This window comes from Phragmites australis, chromosome 9, assembly GCF_958298935.1.
Source record: "Phragmites australis chromosome 9, lpPhrAust1.1, whole genome shotgun sequence".
Taxonomy (NCBI): domain Eukaryota; kingdom Viridiplantae; phylum Streptophyta; class Magnoliopsida; order Poales; family Poaceae; genus Phragmites; species Phragmites australis.
Genome location: NC_084929.1, coordinates 28,871,904 through 28,890,400, shown reverse-complemented (window position 1 = coordinate 28,890,400; position 18,497 = coordinate 28,871,904). Strand labels below are relative to the sequence as shown.

Below are 18,497 nucleotides of genomic sequence, written 5' to 3'. Positions count from 1 at the left end.
CACTCTCGGTATACTTCAACTTTATCTGAAGCTAAGAATACCTAGCTTTAAGAATTATTGGACTAAAAAAAGAAAAAAAGATAAAGCGTTGCCCCGCTGTCCTGAATTTTACTCGGGCAAATGAAGAAAGTTGGCAGGTGTAGCAAAAACGTTGAGATGCCAATATCGATAATAGTCATTTTATCAAGAAATGGGCCAAGGGTGGCAGTGAGCACTAAAATTGATCTGTAAGGTAAGAATTTTTTAAAATAGAAACTTTATAGATTCTTATGGTTACATAAAAAAGATATAATCATATAAAAGTTTACTCTCGGATGTGTAAGGTAAGCACCAGTGATTTACAATAATTTTGATTAAGGCGTTGCGGGCGAGCTTGGACACCGCCACATAATTTGCAGACTAGCTCCAATGATACTAGAGTGTTGTTTGTTCTGATAGAACACCCAATTGCTCAAGAAAAATCGATGGCACAGATTTATCAAACACCCAATAAGTTGTACTGGACACGAGACAATGAACACAACAAAGGGTTCCGCACTGAATCCTCATAATTTACATCATAGTACAAATTAAAACCAGTGTGCACTCAGTTCGGGACGCCTACAGCCGGCACCTCACTTGACAAGCACGAAGTTGGTGGCGTAGGACTAGGTGTTGTTGTTGACGGGGTCGACGAGGTGGTCAGCGAGGTTCTCGAGCGGGCCCTTGCCGGTGACGATGGCCTGCACGATGAAGCCGAACATAGAGAACATGGCAAGCCTGCTATTCTTAATCTCCTTCACCTTGAGCTCCGCGAACACCTCCGGGCCGTCGACTAGGCCGAGAGGGTCAAAGCTGCCGCCAGGGTAGAGCGGGTCGACGACCTCACCAAGTGGGCCGTCGGCAATGTGATAGCTGTCGATGGCTCCCATGAGCACGACCTGGAATGCCCAGATGGCGAGGATGCTCTATTCGTGGATTAGGCTCGGGTTGCCGAGGTAGTCCAGCCCACCCTCGCTGAAGATCTGGGATCCCGCCTTGAACCACATAGCCTCGCCGAACTTGATGCCGTTGCGGGCGAGCAGCTCGGGGAAGACGCAGCTGAGAGCACCCAACATGGCCCACTAGCAGTGGATGACCTCCAATTTGCGGTTCTTGGCGAAGGTCTCGGGGTCAGCCGAGAGCCCGATGGTGTCTCAGCCGTAGTCGCCAGGGAACTCACCGGTCAGGTAGCTCGGGGGCTTGTCAGAGAGCGGGCCGAGGTAGAGCATGTGGTCGGGGCCATACCACGGGCTGTCGGGCACTGTGACCTTGGGCTTCACCGCAGTCTTGCGCATGGTGACACGAGCATCGCCGAAGAGAGCCGATGATGGCACGTTGACAACGTTGTCGGTGAAGGCTTGGGAAGAAAGTGCCATGGTGCTAGCTGCCATTATGCTGCTAAACTTATTGTGTGTTTATGCAGGAGTGAGCCTTGAGCTTGCAAATGGCTTGAGATGTGTGGAGACTACGAAGGTATTTAAAGCGGTGGAGGGAAACATTGGCTGGTGCGTGTGATCTATCTTGAACGTCGTCAAGAGTGACAAAAAAAATCCGTTGCTTGGATGCCATTGGTGCAATTGAGATCCTGGAACACTTGGCGCAACGGGGGCCTCAAGCAGATGAGATAGTTGTGGCTGAGGCTTGGAGAAGGGTGATTGGGCGCACTAGATTTTGTCGTGGTTGTGGATTTTTTTTCTTCAGATTTCTTTGTGATGCCACAAATGTTCCTCTTGGTGATATTTTTGCCCATGAGAACGGTTAAAATCCAGTGATGTGAAAAAGGAGATTGTCTTGGTGAGACAAGTGAGACAGGCTGGTCTGCAAGTTAGTGGTTGTTGCATGTTTGCAGTCCTTCTTTCTCGAATCCAATTGACAACTAGCAACTTCGCTGTAGCTATTGACGATCACTAGAAACTTGCAAGTTTGCATTTCGTTGTAGCTATTGACAAGCACTAGAAACTTGTGTTCTTGGAATAATTTATTACTAGCCTAAACAATGCAAAGTAAGCATTAGCTTCAAGACATTGGAGTTCAGGTAGTAAAAATCAAGCCAACCTCTTGCTTGCTGCTCCCTCCGATCACCAGCTGCGTGCACCAACCTCTGCTCTACTACGCAGCTCTCGGAGGAGGATGGATGGGGTAATCAATCAAGAAGGACGAGGCGAAGGATGAGGTGCGTCGTCTGACAATGGCGCCGGCATCTCAGCCGACAACGGAGCAGGAGGAACACGGTTGCTCGGAGGAGAAATGTAGGAAGTCAAGAGAAGACCACATGTTGGCGTGATCTAAATGTTGACATGCTCTGGAGTTCTGTTGTGAATCTGAGTTCTCCGGCAGCAAGTTCTGGGCAACGGATGGTGTAGATTCAGCTTCTAAGGCAGATGATGTTGCTTCCACATTCACACCGAAGCTGGTGCAGCATGCGAGGGATGTTGGCTTCTCGGTGGCGGATCTTCTAGCCAAGGAGGCTGACCTATTCTCAGTGTCGACCTCCAAGGTAAGTTCATCGCCGGTAGATGCAGGTTCGAAGAAGAGAGGAGCTTTGGCGCGTCGAATCGTGGATGAGATTGTTGCTCACATATCAAAAAACAAGCCATGGCGAGGGCCTTTGCCTCTGCCTAGGGTGTCACCTCCTTGGGCGTTGGGCGGCTTCCTTGACGGTGCAAAGCTGGCTCCATGGCATCAATCACTGGGCCTGGTTTTCCATGTCCAGGGGGTCACCGTCGTTGTTGCCGAAGAATCCATCAACGCCGAGTGTCCATTCCGGCATTCATGATGGCCGTGCGAAATCAAGGGAAGAGATTTCTAATTCAAATTGAGTTGCTACATCTGGGGTAGGCAGTCCGACCCAAGCTCGGGCCCAAGATCCCGTTTAGGCCCACTACAGGGTTGGTTGCCCTATTCAACAAAACTGGAACGTCTTGCTAAAGCCAAAGGGTGTTGCCTGCTGCTTTCTCTCCGCTATGAAATTGATCTTACGTCGAGGTCATTTGGAGCAGCATGGAGGTAGCGGTGTGGGTCAAGGGGCTCTGCGTGGTGGTTTCGGTTCTTTTTGAGGCTCAGCACACGGAGGTTCGAGTCTGGGGGCTTCCATTGGTCGTGGTGGTTTTCATGAGGGCTTCCACCCCAGCACTATGGCAGGCGTAGCTACTACGGCGGCTACGACTGGCACTACGCGTACGGAGGCCACGGTGGCGGTCGTTTCCCGCATCATCACCAGGTCACTTCAACGGTCGGATGGGTCACCATGGTGGCGGCCCGTACAGCTACAACAATGGCGTGTTGGGGCTGCCTCAAGGGGCGTCGGCTAATGCTCATGCTGGTATTGTTGGAGGACATGAATTGGTGGTGGCAACAGCTTCAACGTAGGGTGATGCAAACCTGGTGGCAAAAGTGAATGCAACAAATCAAGATCCTTTGTCAGCCGCAACGAAGGTGGATGGTGCAGCATTGATCTTGGCAAATGTGGGGTTGGGGTCTCAGTCGAAGCTTGGAGGCAACGACCATTTTTTAATGTGCCTCTTGTGGTATTTCTGGGTACCTTTTAAAGGATGATAAAAAAGCTCTAGATCTTTAGCACCTTTTTTTTTATTGTTTTGCTTACTCCATCTCTAAGTAAATCTCAATTTTGATAGTTGGCTTGGCAAAATCACAATGGAGACTTCAGTTCCACATATGGCTCAAGTATGGGTCTTTTTTTTTGACTCGGTATGGTACTGAGCTCCTGCGACATATGTTGCTCATTTTCTAATTACTGAACATACTTCCAGTTCAGTAATGTTGTAATGTGTATCCTACAACATGTAGATATAGTTTCAACTCTCAAGAAATGGAAATCAAAAGTGTTCTAGTCGATCTTTCTTTTATGTAGCAGTTGTATTAAACTGAAACCAAAAGAAAATGTTCATATACTTTTGTGAGTTGCTGATGTTCTTTCACACTAACCAATCAGTGGCTTCTTTTATAGGTTTGGTATTTCAAATGTGCAGCCAAAGTTACTTCTATATTTCATACCAAATTATCCATTGATTAACTTCATGCGTACTACAACGATGTAACTTTTAGTAAGCTTACCAACTTCAAAGTCATTTCGTTCAATAGAATCATCAAAAAGGTATTCATTACATGATTTATACTGCACCTACCATATCGGATGTTTAAGGTCACAAACATACTTAATGAGGCTTTCATTCCCACTAAGGATAACAATAGTCTGTATCAAAAATTTATTGCTGGGATCGTCATCTCTGTGCGCCTCTATTGCCGCTCACTTGTTCTTCTAAAAATTCCAATTGTTTAGGTAAACACCTAGAACCTACAATAGTTGAAGTTATCTACTCTGTCTTGAGCTATGTGTTTCGTATAACTCAACTCAGATAGCACATTGTATCTCCAGGGATGAAGAAATTTCCAAGAAAATGAACTTAAAGTTGATTGCTTTTGCAACAAGTTTGATTGATAGGATGCTCAACTCTATCCTCAATTCCTTTTCATTGTTGGAGATAGTTGAACTGCATGAAGAAGCTGCTCATTTGCGCATGTAGAATATTGCATTACCAGAGGATGCTGATATAGGGGGGGGGGGGTCCATTTTCATATGTTGTGAAATCGCAGTCAGTGGCAGAACTAGGCGCAGGGGCCAGCAACATCATCCTTCTTAGTGCGCAGTGAGTCTTCTTCGATGTTACTGCCCTTTTCTTTGATTGCAAATATATTACTGCCTTGTCCCCGTCCCAACAGGCATCAAAGGAGATTAGCGTATATAAAGGTAACAAACAAACCCATATCTGAAGCAGTAAGAGTAAAAGGTATTTTTGTACAATATGAAGGCATAGATACTAATATTTAGTAATCTGTAAAATTGAAATGGTTATTTGAAGTTGAAATGCTAATATTTAGTAACATGCAAAATTGAAATGGGTATAAATGACCAATAAGCTCTTACTGAGTCAGGTTTATATTACTAATGATATAGCAGACATGTGATAGCAACAATACCTACAATGGAAGTGATTATCCAGCTTTAGAAGTACGAGATTTTCCGATACAAACTAAGGTGCTAGGGTTGGTTGACACCTACTATTTGACTTTACATGTCAACCAACTCAAGCATCTTATCCTTATTTTAAACTACAATATTCCACCAGTTTTTTGCCTTTTTAAATACAAGTGATCGTCGTGTACCCTGTCGACATCAAAATAGCCCTTTGCATCAAGGTTAGTTTATGAAACATGTTTTCATGTTATTCTTATAGCTGTCTACATAAGCATATAACTAATTGAACCTCTGCACTTACTTTGCAGAATTATACAATCAAAGATATGAGAGATGGGACATCCATATAATTTGTGAACTACATATCCTTGTAGGACGACATTCTTTTATCTGATATGTTCAATCTATTATCTCATTGTTTTAGTCACTAAGGTTTATATCATGTATCTTACATTGTGATATATTCCCCAACTTAAATCATAGTATTATCTTTATAAATAGGTGACATTCCGATGAGTTGATCATAATAGAGAGGCATTCAGATTCTTAGGGTAATAAAAAAAAAACTTACTGTCTCAATAGTTCTGTTATCCTCAGGTGACATTTTTCGCATTTCCTGCCTTTTGCCCAAATGTTCAGCATAACAAAATTCACAGTGATTAATCAAACCTTTTGAGTTCTTACTGTTCAACATAACCTATTTACATATCCAACTTAAATGCTCATAGTTTTTTTCGCCTCATATTCATCTGTATTTTTCAAGTTCTTACAATTATATTATTATAGTTGTTGCAAATTTAATTATGGCTTATATTATTATATCCTCAACAACCTCAAGAGTGAGCTCAAGACGATATTGGCTCCAACTGCCAAGCAGGCTACCCGAGAAGAGCTTCTTTAGGCTGCCATGGCTAACATGGTCACGGTGAGCTCCCCAATTACTATCAATAGCTTCATGCTCTCTAGCAAAACTTCTGTCTACGGAATGTTTACATTGGTCCTGTTGTGTGTAACCTTTATATGAGCAAAATCTAAAATTAGACAATATACCTTAGCGTATTTGTCGAAATAGATAACATGTAGTTGTATTTATTAATTTAGCATTTGTATTCGGCACACGGTGTACCAAAAATAAAATAGATTTTCGGTACACCGTTTACCAAAAAAGCCATTTTTTGCACATGGTGTGCCGAATACAGCATTGTTGCCCGTATTTGGCACACCATGTGCCGAAAAACACTTTTTCGATATACGGTCATGTCGTGTCTGCTTTTTCGGTACACGGTCATGTCGGTAAAAAAAGTATTTTTTGGCACACGGTGTGCCAAATACGGCATTGTTGCCTGTATTCTGCACACCGTGTGCCGAATACAGTCCATTTTTGGCATATGTTATGCCGAATACGGGCAACAATGCCGTATTATGCACATCGTGTGCCGAAAATGGCTTTTTCGGTATATGGTGTACCGAAAATCCATTTTTGGTACACCGTGCGCCAAATACATATGCTAAATTAATAAATACGAGTACATGTTGTCTATTTCGGTAAATACGCTCATATATTTTGTTTAATTTTGGATTTTTGCCCCTTTATATTGAACCATGCACCCTTGTAATGGATTTGGAAGGCATTGATGGAAGAGAGAGGAGAGAGGTAAAGAAAACAAGCATATCTCCATTTGAATTCAGATCATACATACTTATCTTGAAAACAGGACTAGATTGTTTAATATGACTGATAATTTTCTGACTGTTGCATTCTATCTTTTCCTTTAATCTCACAAGTTGAAGCTGAAATTTGAGCTAAATTAACCTTCTTATTGCTCATAGATAGTTATGGAGCTTTTACTCCACATTGTGCTTATATGAAACTCTAATCTTGTTTAAGTAAAACATATTATATTATGCTATATTGAACTATGTAATATCGATTATCATGTTTGTAATATAGATCATATCTGTATACACTAAATATATTACTGTTTGATGTCATATGCTATGCTATACAAACTAGCTTCGTCTGTATTTTAGTAACCAGCACATTAGGCTAACACGTAGAACATACTTCAAAGCAAATGATTGCAGATTTTTGAAACTATCTAAAATAAAATATTTAGAATTTATGTCTTTATGTCGAAGGTTAACTTAGTGCAAGCAATACGGGTCAGCGGGCGTGACAAAGCCGCGCTGCTTTTCTAGTATTATCCTAATCTTGAAGAAATTGTTCATCACCCGATAGTTGAAGCATGTTCGAGCTGGCGCATAGGGATGAACTTGAAGTGATCCGTGAATCTACTACTCATTCTATCTCAAAATAGATGACGTTTTAGTCTATTCTATAATATTCAAAATATATGATGTTCTACAATTTTGAGTTAACTTTAGCTCAAGTTTTTAAACCTTATCCCCTCCATTAAGTGACTTCCTAATGTAAGTCTCATTTTCTATACAATAAATAGTATTAAAAAATGGTAAAATAATTATTTTATCTTTCATCTTAATACTTATGTGTAATTCTAAAACATCATCTATTTTAAGATAGAGAGAGTATAGTTCAACTTAATTAATTAACTAGTTAAAATAATTAGTTAGTTGATTGAATTTATACGTATAACCACGGATCGATCATGGTCATCCCTATCCGCCAAGGAACATCTCGCATCTCGTTAATTAGGCGTCACGGATGCTGCGGTGCTAGTTGTGTTGCTAGGCAACGCAATAATTCTTGCTGTGCTTGGAGACAGACAGGCATGCCAGGCATTCACATCCTGAGATAGTGTAAGCCTTTCCCGTGTAGCAGAAGGCTCAAAGTTCGAATCAACATCAACTGGCTGTGGTTTTGTTTGCCAATCGTGAAGAACACTGCAAGTCTGAAACATCGATCTTCCTTTCTCTCCTTAGCATTACTGTACACATCTTTCCAAAGATCGAGCCCCCTATTGAACTGAAGTCCTTGTTACAGGGTTACGAGAGCCTCATAGTCATAGGTGAGGCCCAGCCTATGGTAGAAGAATTACTCCCCAGCGTTAGGGCCGGATGTGGATCCAGATGCAAATGCAGTAGAGAGGTCCAGCAAGCAGCATCATCAGCAGCTGAGAGCTGTGTCCACTTCACACTGAATGATCGAGCATTCAACAGTTATATTCTATCTGCTAGTAATATCCTCAGCACAAAATCGCATGACATCCAATCATACAACCCACCGATCTCTAGATACAAAAGCAGTTCCACCGTCAGAGAAGAAAAAAAATGAGGAACCATCAGGCTTCTGATCAGAGCTGATCAAGTGATCAGACAGACGGCTAATGATGGAGCGACTCCCGAGTCCGGACAGAAGCAGCCAGCTCCCTTTTCACTGTGCCTTCCCTATCTGCTGTTGCAATTGATCTTAGCCTTATATTTTTACATATTCCTTAACGTGATAAAAAAGATTTTTACATATTCCTTAACGTGATAAAAAAGAGGAAGTCCGTTTCCTCCCATGCGCTTCGATTAGAGACGCAACTAATGCCATGGTTGCGATTTTGAGTCAAAGAGTACTATATATATTTGGAGTAATTTGCTAGATATTATCGTAAAAATCATAAAAGTTAAAAAATACCATCGGTGTGAGAATGAATATGAGCTTTGGACCCACAGGTCATCCTCACACTGATGTTATTTTTTAATATAGATATTTTTATAATGGTATTCACCTAATTTTTCTATATATTTAAGAGGATCGGCGCATAATGAGAGAATCTATCCTATGAGGTATCTAAACCCTAACAACTATCTCGTCCTTAAGAGGCGTCAGATTAACTCGAAGGCCACCGCTGCCGCTACTGTACTGTATCAACCGAAACGATATCGACAGTCTCCATTGCAATATCTACGTCAACACCTTTACATTTCGATCACGCTATTTACTTTTAACTCAAGATGATGTCACCAAAAAGTAGATTAGCCTTAACGATTCCGCAATTAGCGTATGTCTGTTGTTTGAGCTAATCATTATGTGAGTCGAAGTCCCTTTTTTTTTTGCATTAACACCTGCACGCACGGCAGCCTAGAGCCGGAATTCCTGCCGGCGGTGGCGTGGCGGCGCGACAAAAGCAGACACGCGCGGGTGCCAAATAGGGGGCGAAGCGACGCGCGCAAGCCGGAAGCAAAAGGCGATCGAATCTAACCGACGGCCGCGTCCCCACGCCCCCGGCCGCCAGCTCACTGCCAGCCACCGGCCACCCCTCACCCACCGGTGCGCACTACGCTTCGTCCCACCACCCAACCCAACCGCAGTTCTGATTCCAAGCAAATCCATTTATCCACACGGCAAAATGGAACTGGAGCAAGCAAGCTGCTGCGACGCAGCATTCTGGACCCAGTGGATGGCAATGCCGGCTGTGATTTGCAACAAAAGAGAATGGATTGGAATATCGGATCATTAAGATTGGATTTTTACAGATGGTTGTGCTATTATTTCACTTTTCCAACATGGAGCGACTCGTAAGGAAAAAAAAATGCTGCGTTTTTGCAGCTCAATCTTCTTCTTCTCTTCACCTCTCCCCCTCCCTCCCCACCAGTGTACAGATTCTAGCAAAACCCAAAGGAAAAAAGAAGAAGAAAAAAAGAAGGCAAAAATTGAGCATAAGAGGAATGGCAATGGACTGACAAAATCCCGGATCTCATACCAGAGGCGCTAGAAGTAGATACACCAATGCTACACACAACCATCCGATTGCTTGCGCCGGCGCCGGCGCGGACGCCGTGTGGTAGCCCTGCCCCACGCTGCGCAGCGCGGGTGGGGAGGAGAGTTTTGTCGGCGGCGTCCGCGCGCTCTGGGAGGCCTCCGGTGGAGTGGCGACCGGCGGGGGGGAGGACGCGGCGGTGGTGGCGGCGACGATGGAGGAGTCGCCGCCGTCGGTCCGGGTGAACATCTCCTTGGGGAGGAGCACCTTGGAGACGGCGAAGACGGCGACGGGGTTCTGGTCGAAGACTGTCCGGGTGATGGTCGCCTGCACGACGCCGGTGTCGATGGCGACGGAGCCGTTGGTGCGGGTGATGTTGAGGGTGAAGCGGCCGGCGTTGCTGAACTCGGTGGCGAGGGTGGGCTGGAGGGGGTTCACGATGGACTCGAGCGAGCCCAGCGGGTAGTAGGAGTGGAGCACGTGGAAACGGAGCACCACGGCCTTGCGATCGGCGGGGAGGGACTGGAGGCGGTCGCCGGCGGGAAGGCCCGCGAAGGCGTCGTCGGTGGGGGCGAACACCGTGATGCCGGCACCGCGCTCGTCGGCCTCGAACTCGCCAGCGACTCCCGAGGCCTCCAGCATGGAGGCCGCCACGTTGAAGGCGCGCGCGTCGGCGAGGACGCGGGTGATGTTGACCGCGGCGGGGGGCCGCGACTCGGACGCCGCGAGGTCGAACCCGGACGGCACGATGAGGCCATCCACGGAGAGCACGCTCAGGTTGTACGGCACCGCGGTGATGGCCCCGAGGACGGTGGCGTTCGACCCCGGGAACGGCGCAGGCGAGCGGATGACGGCCAGGGAGGACCCGGCCGTGCTGACGTTGACCGCGCCGAGGTCCGCGGGGGCGCGGCCGGTCGTCTGGAACAGCGTGGTGACCAGCTTCCCGGAGACCGGGAGCCGGCGTAGGTCGGCGGGGGCGAGGTACTCGAGGAGGACGTGGTAGCGGAGCACGTCGGCGAGGTCGGCCCCGGAGGCCGCCGCGAACGCGGACGGCGACTGCGGAAGGTTTCCGTTCGGCACGGCGAGCAGCGTCAGCGACGACCGCCCGGCGAGCTCGGACGCCACGGGGCTGGACGCCAGCAGCCGCGTGAAATCGGCGAGGTCCGGGAACGCCGCGAGCACGCCCATCACGTTGACCGCGGCCGCGGGCGTCGGCGCTGCTACCGCGGCGAGCAGGGCGGCCATCCCGAGGAGGACGAGGCGGGAGACGGGAGGGATCTGTCTCCGCATCTCGCCGCCACTGGAGCTGAGCGAGCACTCAAGTGTGGGAGTGAGCGAGGTGGTGAAGCTTGAGATGGGGGAGTGGTGACTGGCGAGCGGAAGGAATTCATATTATTTTACTTTTCTGTCAGTCTAATAACGTTTTAATTTTAAAAAAATCAAGGAATTTTTTAAAAAAATCATGGGCATTAGAGTAGTCCTAATTAGATATCTAGATGGAGCAGGCGATGATGGATTTTTCCTCCCATTCCCACCCACATGTCCCCTGTCTCATCTCGAGACCCGATGATTTTTTTTCCCGCTCCGCTCCATAGAGCTCGATTTTGACCCGACTAGCCTCGTTATGCTCTAATTTAAATAGTTAAAAGCTCTGAATTAAATTTAATTATAAAATAATAGTCACTGTAACATAGAAATCAATAATAAAATTGTAAGATTTACCAGACGTAACATAACACGATAATAGTTACGTATATGTATTAGTTTCCTAAAAATTTTACTAAAAAAATAATAAATTTTTTAATAAATTTATTAAACGTGCATATAATATATACTCCAGGATGGATCTTGATCTAACTATATCCTATCCTGATAGGTGCCTCGCCCCACCTTACTTCATCCTAATCGGTACCCCGTTCCGTCTTACTCTATCCTAATCGGTACCCTATTCCGTCAACTCCAACAGAATCCAAAAATTTGCAAATTCGGGTGCTACAGTGATTTACACTGTACCAGTACTGTAGCATCCCGGATCTAGTGCTGCAATGCGCTACTGTAACAGTACTGTAGCCAGAGGCTAAGAGTGGGTCCGAAGGGAGGAAAAAAAGTAGTAGAAGGTAAGAAATAGGGTAGCTGTTGGAGATAAAAAAAAAATAGAGAATACTGTAGAAGGAGGCTGACAGTAGGTTCGGCGGGAGAAAAAAGAGTAGTAGAAGGTAAGAAATAGGGTAGCTGTTGGAGATGAAAAAGTAGAGAATACTGTAGATAGAGACTGACAGTAGGTCCGGAGGGAGGAAAAAGAGTAGTAGAAGATAAAAAATAAGGTAGCGATTGGAAATAAAAAAATAGAGAATATTGTAATAGTGATAGTGGATATTGTAATAGTATTTTTAAGAATAAAAATTTAAAATAACTGTTGAAGATGACCTAATCGGTACTCGTTCCATCTTGGAACCGATAAAGACCTGACGGATCAGGGAAGGATTTATACCTGTACTTCTAACGTGGGAGGTATGGTTACTCATAAATATTGTGGAGGTGGACTGTAGAAAAAGATTCCTATGTTAAGCTTATGGGCCACCCACAATCAATAAAAACATATTTATTCTATCTCCTCTCTCTCAATAAGCCAGAGCGGTTGCTCCTACGTCCTACCACCAAGCATGGGACGCGCTGCTGCCTGGACCAACGGCGACAAACTCGACGTCCTGCCGACACGAGATCCAGGATGGGTCGTCGCCGGTGGTCATGACCAGCTCGTGCTGGAAACTGACGGCCATGTCACATGAGCTCGGAGGAGTGGCACCACGAGGTCGGGAAGCGCCATCGCCGGGTGTGACTACCTGGAGTAACGCTGCTGCCGGATCCGAAAAGGTTGAAGTCATGGAGGTCTGCGGCCGGGACCCCGTTCGTGACGGCCCGCGGCGGGAAGCTCGATCTTGCAGGCGGGGGCTCCGATTCCGACGAAGGAGAGGCTCTCCCCTGCGAAGATGTCGTTGCTGCTCCCGACACCAACGCTAGCTCGATGATGAAGCGAAGTCCATCTCCACCAGGCGTGAGCAGGAGAGAGGAGAACAACGACGGCTGGATTTGGCCGTGGCAGTGCGTAGTGTGGAGCAAGGCGAAGAAAGGCGCCGCCGCCGCCACCTCCAAAACTGCCGTATCAGAGCTCGATTTGATCGATGAGGTGCTCCATTCCGCCGGCCGCCCGGTCAGATTCTGACGAGGGAGAGGGGCAGGTGCCATCGCGGCCACGACGGAGGAGCGCGGGAGAGTATGAGCGAGGGGAATGAGCGGAAAGGGAATCGTGAAGGTGGGAGCATGACGGTTAGTTAGGGTTGTCATTTTTTTTACGGGAGTGTCTAGATTTAGACATTCTAAATCTGTTAAATTTAGATTCTTTGATCCAGATGAGACGGTTTAGATTCGTCTTTATATATATATATATATATATATATATAGAGGACACCTATTCTATACTCCTAGGAGTATGTACTCCCACATACAATATACCACCTAAACAAACACTTTATACTCTTTTATCATTTTTAGTATACTCTAATATTAATTCTAAGATACTCCAATATGAGTTGTATGAAAAAAAATTCAATGTTAGCCTTTCATTTTTGCTATATACTCTTTTTTATACATAAAAGAAGTATATACGCAAATTATGATAAAAATCATGGAATTTCATAAAAATTTTCGTGGGATTTGTATTGTAGTATCTTATAATTACTAATAAAGTATATTTAAAATGATAAAGAAGTATAACACATGTGTAAAAGTGGTATATGAGAGGTGAGAGTACATACACCCAGGAGTACATACAAGTTTTCCTATATATATATATATATATATATATATATTCCTATCCTAATCTCCACCCCATCCTATTTCTCTTAGCTCGACTCCCGTCACCACTCTCGACTCGGCCCTGTGCGTTGCCATCGCGCTGCCTTGTTGGTGCCATCCTCGGTGTCTGCACCAGTGTGGTCTGCCTGTCTGTGCCCTCTCTCCCTTCGACTCCGTCACACCTACTTCGACGCTCTTCACTACTCCTTTGCCGGGTCTGAGCTCTTTTTCCCGAGCTCCCTGTCTCCGCCGCCACCGGAGCCATCGCTCGCCACCGTCGTCGACGCTAACCACTCTAACCTCCACGCTCCCCCCCATCGCCGACCCAACTGCCATCCACCACCACTATGACGGGCGACGCCCCCCCCCCTCCTGCCTCGTTGTCCCACCCACCACCGGGTCAGTGAGCTCCCTGATCATCTTCTAGAGCCGGAGGCCCACAAGTCTCCTTAAAACTCTGAATCCTAACCCTAACTTTGTCAGAGTTTATGGAGCTCGCTGGAGCTCATTGGAGGTGGAAGAGGAGGAGTCCAACACGAATCTCAAGATCGATTGAAAGGTTAGAAATTTGACATATTATCTCTCTAAAATCTGTCATCAAATATTTAGTGTTTCTCTTTTTTTTTATTGATACGTGGGTCCCATCTTGTAGCTCACAAAGGTATTAAACATGGTAAAATTTGCAATAACTAAAGCCCATCAACGTGTATCCCATCATGTGGACTGGTTTTACAATATACTGTTAAGAAAAAAATCTTAACGATTAATTAGACACTCATTATGAAAATGTATTTATTGGGAGAGGTGTCTCTCAACAAGATATGAATTTATTCATTCGCTCTATATAAATAAAACATGTGTACAATAAAAGAATCAATTTTCACCCTCAGTTCTCTCTTGGATCTCTATTGTATCTGTTACAACTTCGTACTTCAACAGATACACTGTGGTTGTGGTTGCTCTTTGTGTTCGTTTGCAACAAAAACTTGTGCTGTGGCGCCTGCGCCGTGCGTTGTGATTTGCGTTTTGAGGAAATTAATGACGTGGGGGCCCGGCGGGTGGGTGGCTTGGACTGTAGTCGCAGCAGCGAGCAAGGCTGGCCAGCTCAAGCGCAACAACGCAAGACTCCGCGGTTCCTACTACTCTACAATAACTTACTGTTCTGTTAAACAGTTGTAGCGTTCAATCTACAAGACCGGCGTCCTCTAGGCCATCCTCAACAATTTGAAAGAAAAAAACCACGTTCTAAAGGAAATCGAACAACGATAGAAATGAGTATTATCATTAATTATTCAAAGAGCTATTAAAATAATGGGTTTTAACTACTTATTAGGCAGGTAATTGGCCCGAGAGGTGAAGAATAAGACGGGAGGCGGTGTTTACCAGCAAGCTAGACGGAGATAGAGGGCATGTTTTGTAGAGTTTTTTTAATCTAAAATTTTTTGAGTGAGGTTTTTTTTTTTAAAGTGATTTTGTAACTGAAAATTAATCTTTAGAGTTATAGAGAAAGTGGTTTCGTGTAAGAAGTGATCTATTGGTTTTTATCTAACGGTTGAGAAAGGATCCTAATGCATTTTTACTGTAGCTCTCTGCAATTGCTAGTTGCAACTGCAGAGAATCCCGATCGAAGTAATTGGCCCGAGAGGTGAGGAATAAGACAGAAGGCGGTGTTTAACAGAGCTAGACGGAGATAGAGGGCATGTTTTGTAGAGCTTTTTAATCTAAAATTTTTTAAGTGAGGGTTTTTTTTAGGAAGTGATTTTGTGACTGGAAATGATTCTTTAGAGTAAATTTTATAGAGAAAGTAGTTCCGTGTAAAAAGTGAATCAGAAAAAACTATTTTTCTCAACTGTTAGCATCTAGTTTATTTCAGAGAATCACTCTTATAATTTTTACTTGAGAGTTAAAAATTAAAATATGTTATTTAACATAGCTCTCCTGATCCTGATAAAAAATTACTCAAAAAATTCTGTCAAACACATTCAGAGATAAAGAGCGATTATGGGGAAGAAGCTAACCAAACTGGATTCGCATGCCTTTCAGAGAGGAACGCCGCTAACGGGGATGTTATGGAGGGGACCAAACCAATTTAGCGACCAAATTTACTTCGAAAATAACATAGTGGATCAGAGAGGTATATACTGACATGGCATATAAAGAATTTTCCTCGTAGCAAAAAAGATCCAGTGACAGGCGAGACCGGGCCCCGTGGGTCCAATTGACCGGTGAGCGTGTTGGTTGGGCCGCCCCAGCCCTGCACGAGAATGGTAAGCATACTGTTAGGTTTACCAAATCAGGGCAGTACTCGATCCGAACAGCGCCTGCCTCATTGCCGTCGGATGAGGTAAAGAAAAAGGTGAAACTACGCTACGGAAGGACACGGACAGTACCTCTCGGATTTGTGTTTTTGTTTTGGCGGTACAAGTAGGATGAAAACGAGCCGGAACGTCGGAGAAACTTTAACCGTTTTTATTTCTATATTTTCTCTTATAAACAAAAAAAATTAGAAACAGGTATGAATTTAGGAATATCAAGATATAAAAAACGAATCAATTCGAAGAGAAACACGTAAATATCGGTCAGAAATCGATAATTCAAACCAATAACACCGATCTATACAACCATGACTTTAAAAATCGACACGACACATAATTAATTCATATCAACAAAAATAATTCATACTATATATAGATAGATCACATAGTAATATAAATCTCAATTGAAAATAGCCACCATGTGATAACTTACGTGCTCGACATAACACATCGTCACACAAATATTAGGGTTAAAGGCAGCACAGGTGCAAGAGCTTGGATGACATCGATAGGTCAACATCTGACTGAGACTAGTTAATATTGATAATCTAGATAAAGTTTAGGATACAGGTGACGTTTGAACTGATCAGCTGAGCTTGGCATATGAGCTATATTGTGTTTGTGAAGTTTGGTCTAAATTAGAAAAATGAGAAATTTCTAATTAAAAATAGGATACTGACAATACAATTGAGAAAACAGTAAAATCATTTTCATTCTGTTTCCGCATAAGTCCAAAAATCCAAAAATGGACGAGAAAAATATAGGAAACTAATCAGAACAAGAACGGGTGTATCGGTCCGTTTTTATCCCTAGTTTTTTACCGTACATGTCGTGGGGGCTGATCAGTGATGACTGAACCGCGCAAGCGAGATCAGTGTTGGGAAAAGAGCGGCTTTGCCATGAACTGCTTTGTGCTCTTTGGATGTGGTGACGGCAGCAAACAAAGTGGACTGATCATTATCCCTAAACAGGAAGGAATCACGCATGACCAAAGAACATGTCTGCTTTTCCTGTTCTTTCAATTGTAACGCTATATATTGCAATGTCATGTGGTCAAGTTTACCTATAAAATAGTTAAAAATGGCCAATTGTTTGACAGGAGCAATACACATGTTTATTTTATCTTAAGAGCATAAAATCTTCTATATTGTAGATTTAAAAAAATTAGATTGTAAAAAGCTAAGAGTTGTTTAACATCCTAGATTTCAAGGTGGTTAGATGTTTATTTTGATTACGTAATACCCATAATACCCTTAATTTTTTTATACATATTTATGTCTATTTAACCTTTTCTTTTATTGTTTTCCAACTGTACGCTTCCAACCTATGGGATTCACACGAAACATGTCAACATGGAGAATACTGTCCGAGCCTGCCCCATCATTCCGAGACTGGCATACATTTGAATCAAAGAGTTGCAGAATGCAACATCAGTGGCAAAACCCCTCTTTACTGCAAGCCCAATCATTTCCTTTGCAAAACCTATGTCAGACAACAACCCTGATGGGACAGTCACACTGGTTATCGTCATAAGGTCAGGCTGCACCTCACCCTCCAGCATGGTAAACAACAACTCCAATCCGGCGCTGCACTCATCATTCTCAAAATGCTCACCAATCATCGCATCCATGAGATACAGTCCATCGCGGCCATACTGTCAAACACCTTATGAGCAGCCACCATGGAAGCTGCAACAAAGTCACCATGGAAGCTGTGAAGAAACGATCTCACTTGTCTCCAATCCTGTTAACCCATATAAGAGAGCTCAAGAGACTAGTGTGCCTTCCATTTTCTAAGTAGGTGATCGTGGATCTCTCCTTTCTTAATCTTCTGCAGGCACTGTTTCAGCTTCGACAGCGTTGACGAGCTCAACTTGATACTTCGATCGATCATGTCTTCTGCAAACTTGCACGCCTCAGGTAGCCTATCATCCTTCAACTTTGATATAAGCATGTTCCCACTCTCCTACGGCCACGCTCGACGTCGGTGGTGGTGATGCGGACGTCAGTGTTGGTGCCGTTGAGCGTGGCGTCCACGTCAGGGGTGACGGAGCCCAGGATCTCATAGAGGAGGCGGATCTTTGGGGAAGGTCCAACGCATCAGAGATGGCTAAATGCGCGGCCCGGCCTGGCACGGCACGGGTCCATTGATGCAGGACCCGTTTAGACCTGTTAGCTAAACGAGTTGTACCGTATCGGCCCACGTGCCTTGATTCTAGCCCAGGCACAGCCCATTTAAGATCGGGCCGTGCCGTGCCGGCCCGCGGTACAGTAGGCTCAATGACTTTTTTTTGGCCCTTCAACCCGTCAGCCAGCGGAAAATTGAAAAAAATCATAAAAACTTGCTTTCACTTAGAATCGAACACCCGACTTTCTACTTGAGAGTCAAACATATTACCATTGCACCACATATCCTATATGGTATTAGATCTAAACAAATTATATAAAATACTATAAAAATATAAATAGTTAAACGGACCGTGCTATGCCGGCCTGTCGTGCCGCGGCTTCGGCACGGCCCAAGTCGTCGTGCCGTGCCGACCCGGCCCGTTAGCCGTCGCACCATGCCGTGCCTGGACCGTGCCAACAATGTTGTGCCTCGGACCAGCCCATGTTGCACGGCCCATTTAGACATCTTTACGAC

The 18,497-nt window shown here is 44.7% G+C and overlaps 1 protein-coding gene and 1 pseudogene across 1 annotated transcript; both read right to left on the bottom strand.

Moving 5' to 3' along the window:
- Positions 1-614: 614 nt before the first annotated feature.
- Positions 615-1,412, bottom strand: LOC133929822 (chlorophyll a-b binding protein of LHCII type 1-like; annotated as a pseudogene).
- Positions 1,413-9,400: 7,988 nt separating this feature from the next.
- LOC133929023 (fasciclin-like arabinogalactan protein 4) lies at positions 9,401-11,058 on the bottom strand. Its single transcript, XM_062375598.1, has one exon. It carries the CDS (start codon positions 10,972-10,974, stop codon positions 9,682-9,684), a length of 1,293 nt encoding a protein of 430 aa, XP_062231582.1. The 5' UTR covers positions 10,975-11,058; the 3' UTR covers positions 9,401-9,681.
- Between the last annotated feature and the right edge of the window lie 7,439 nt (positions 11,059-18,497).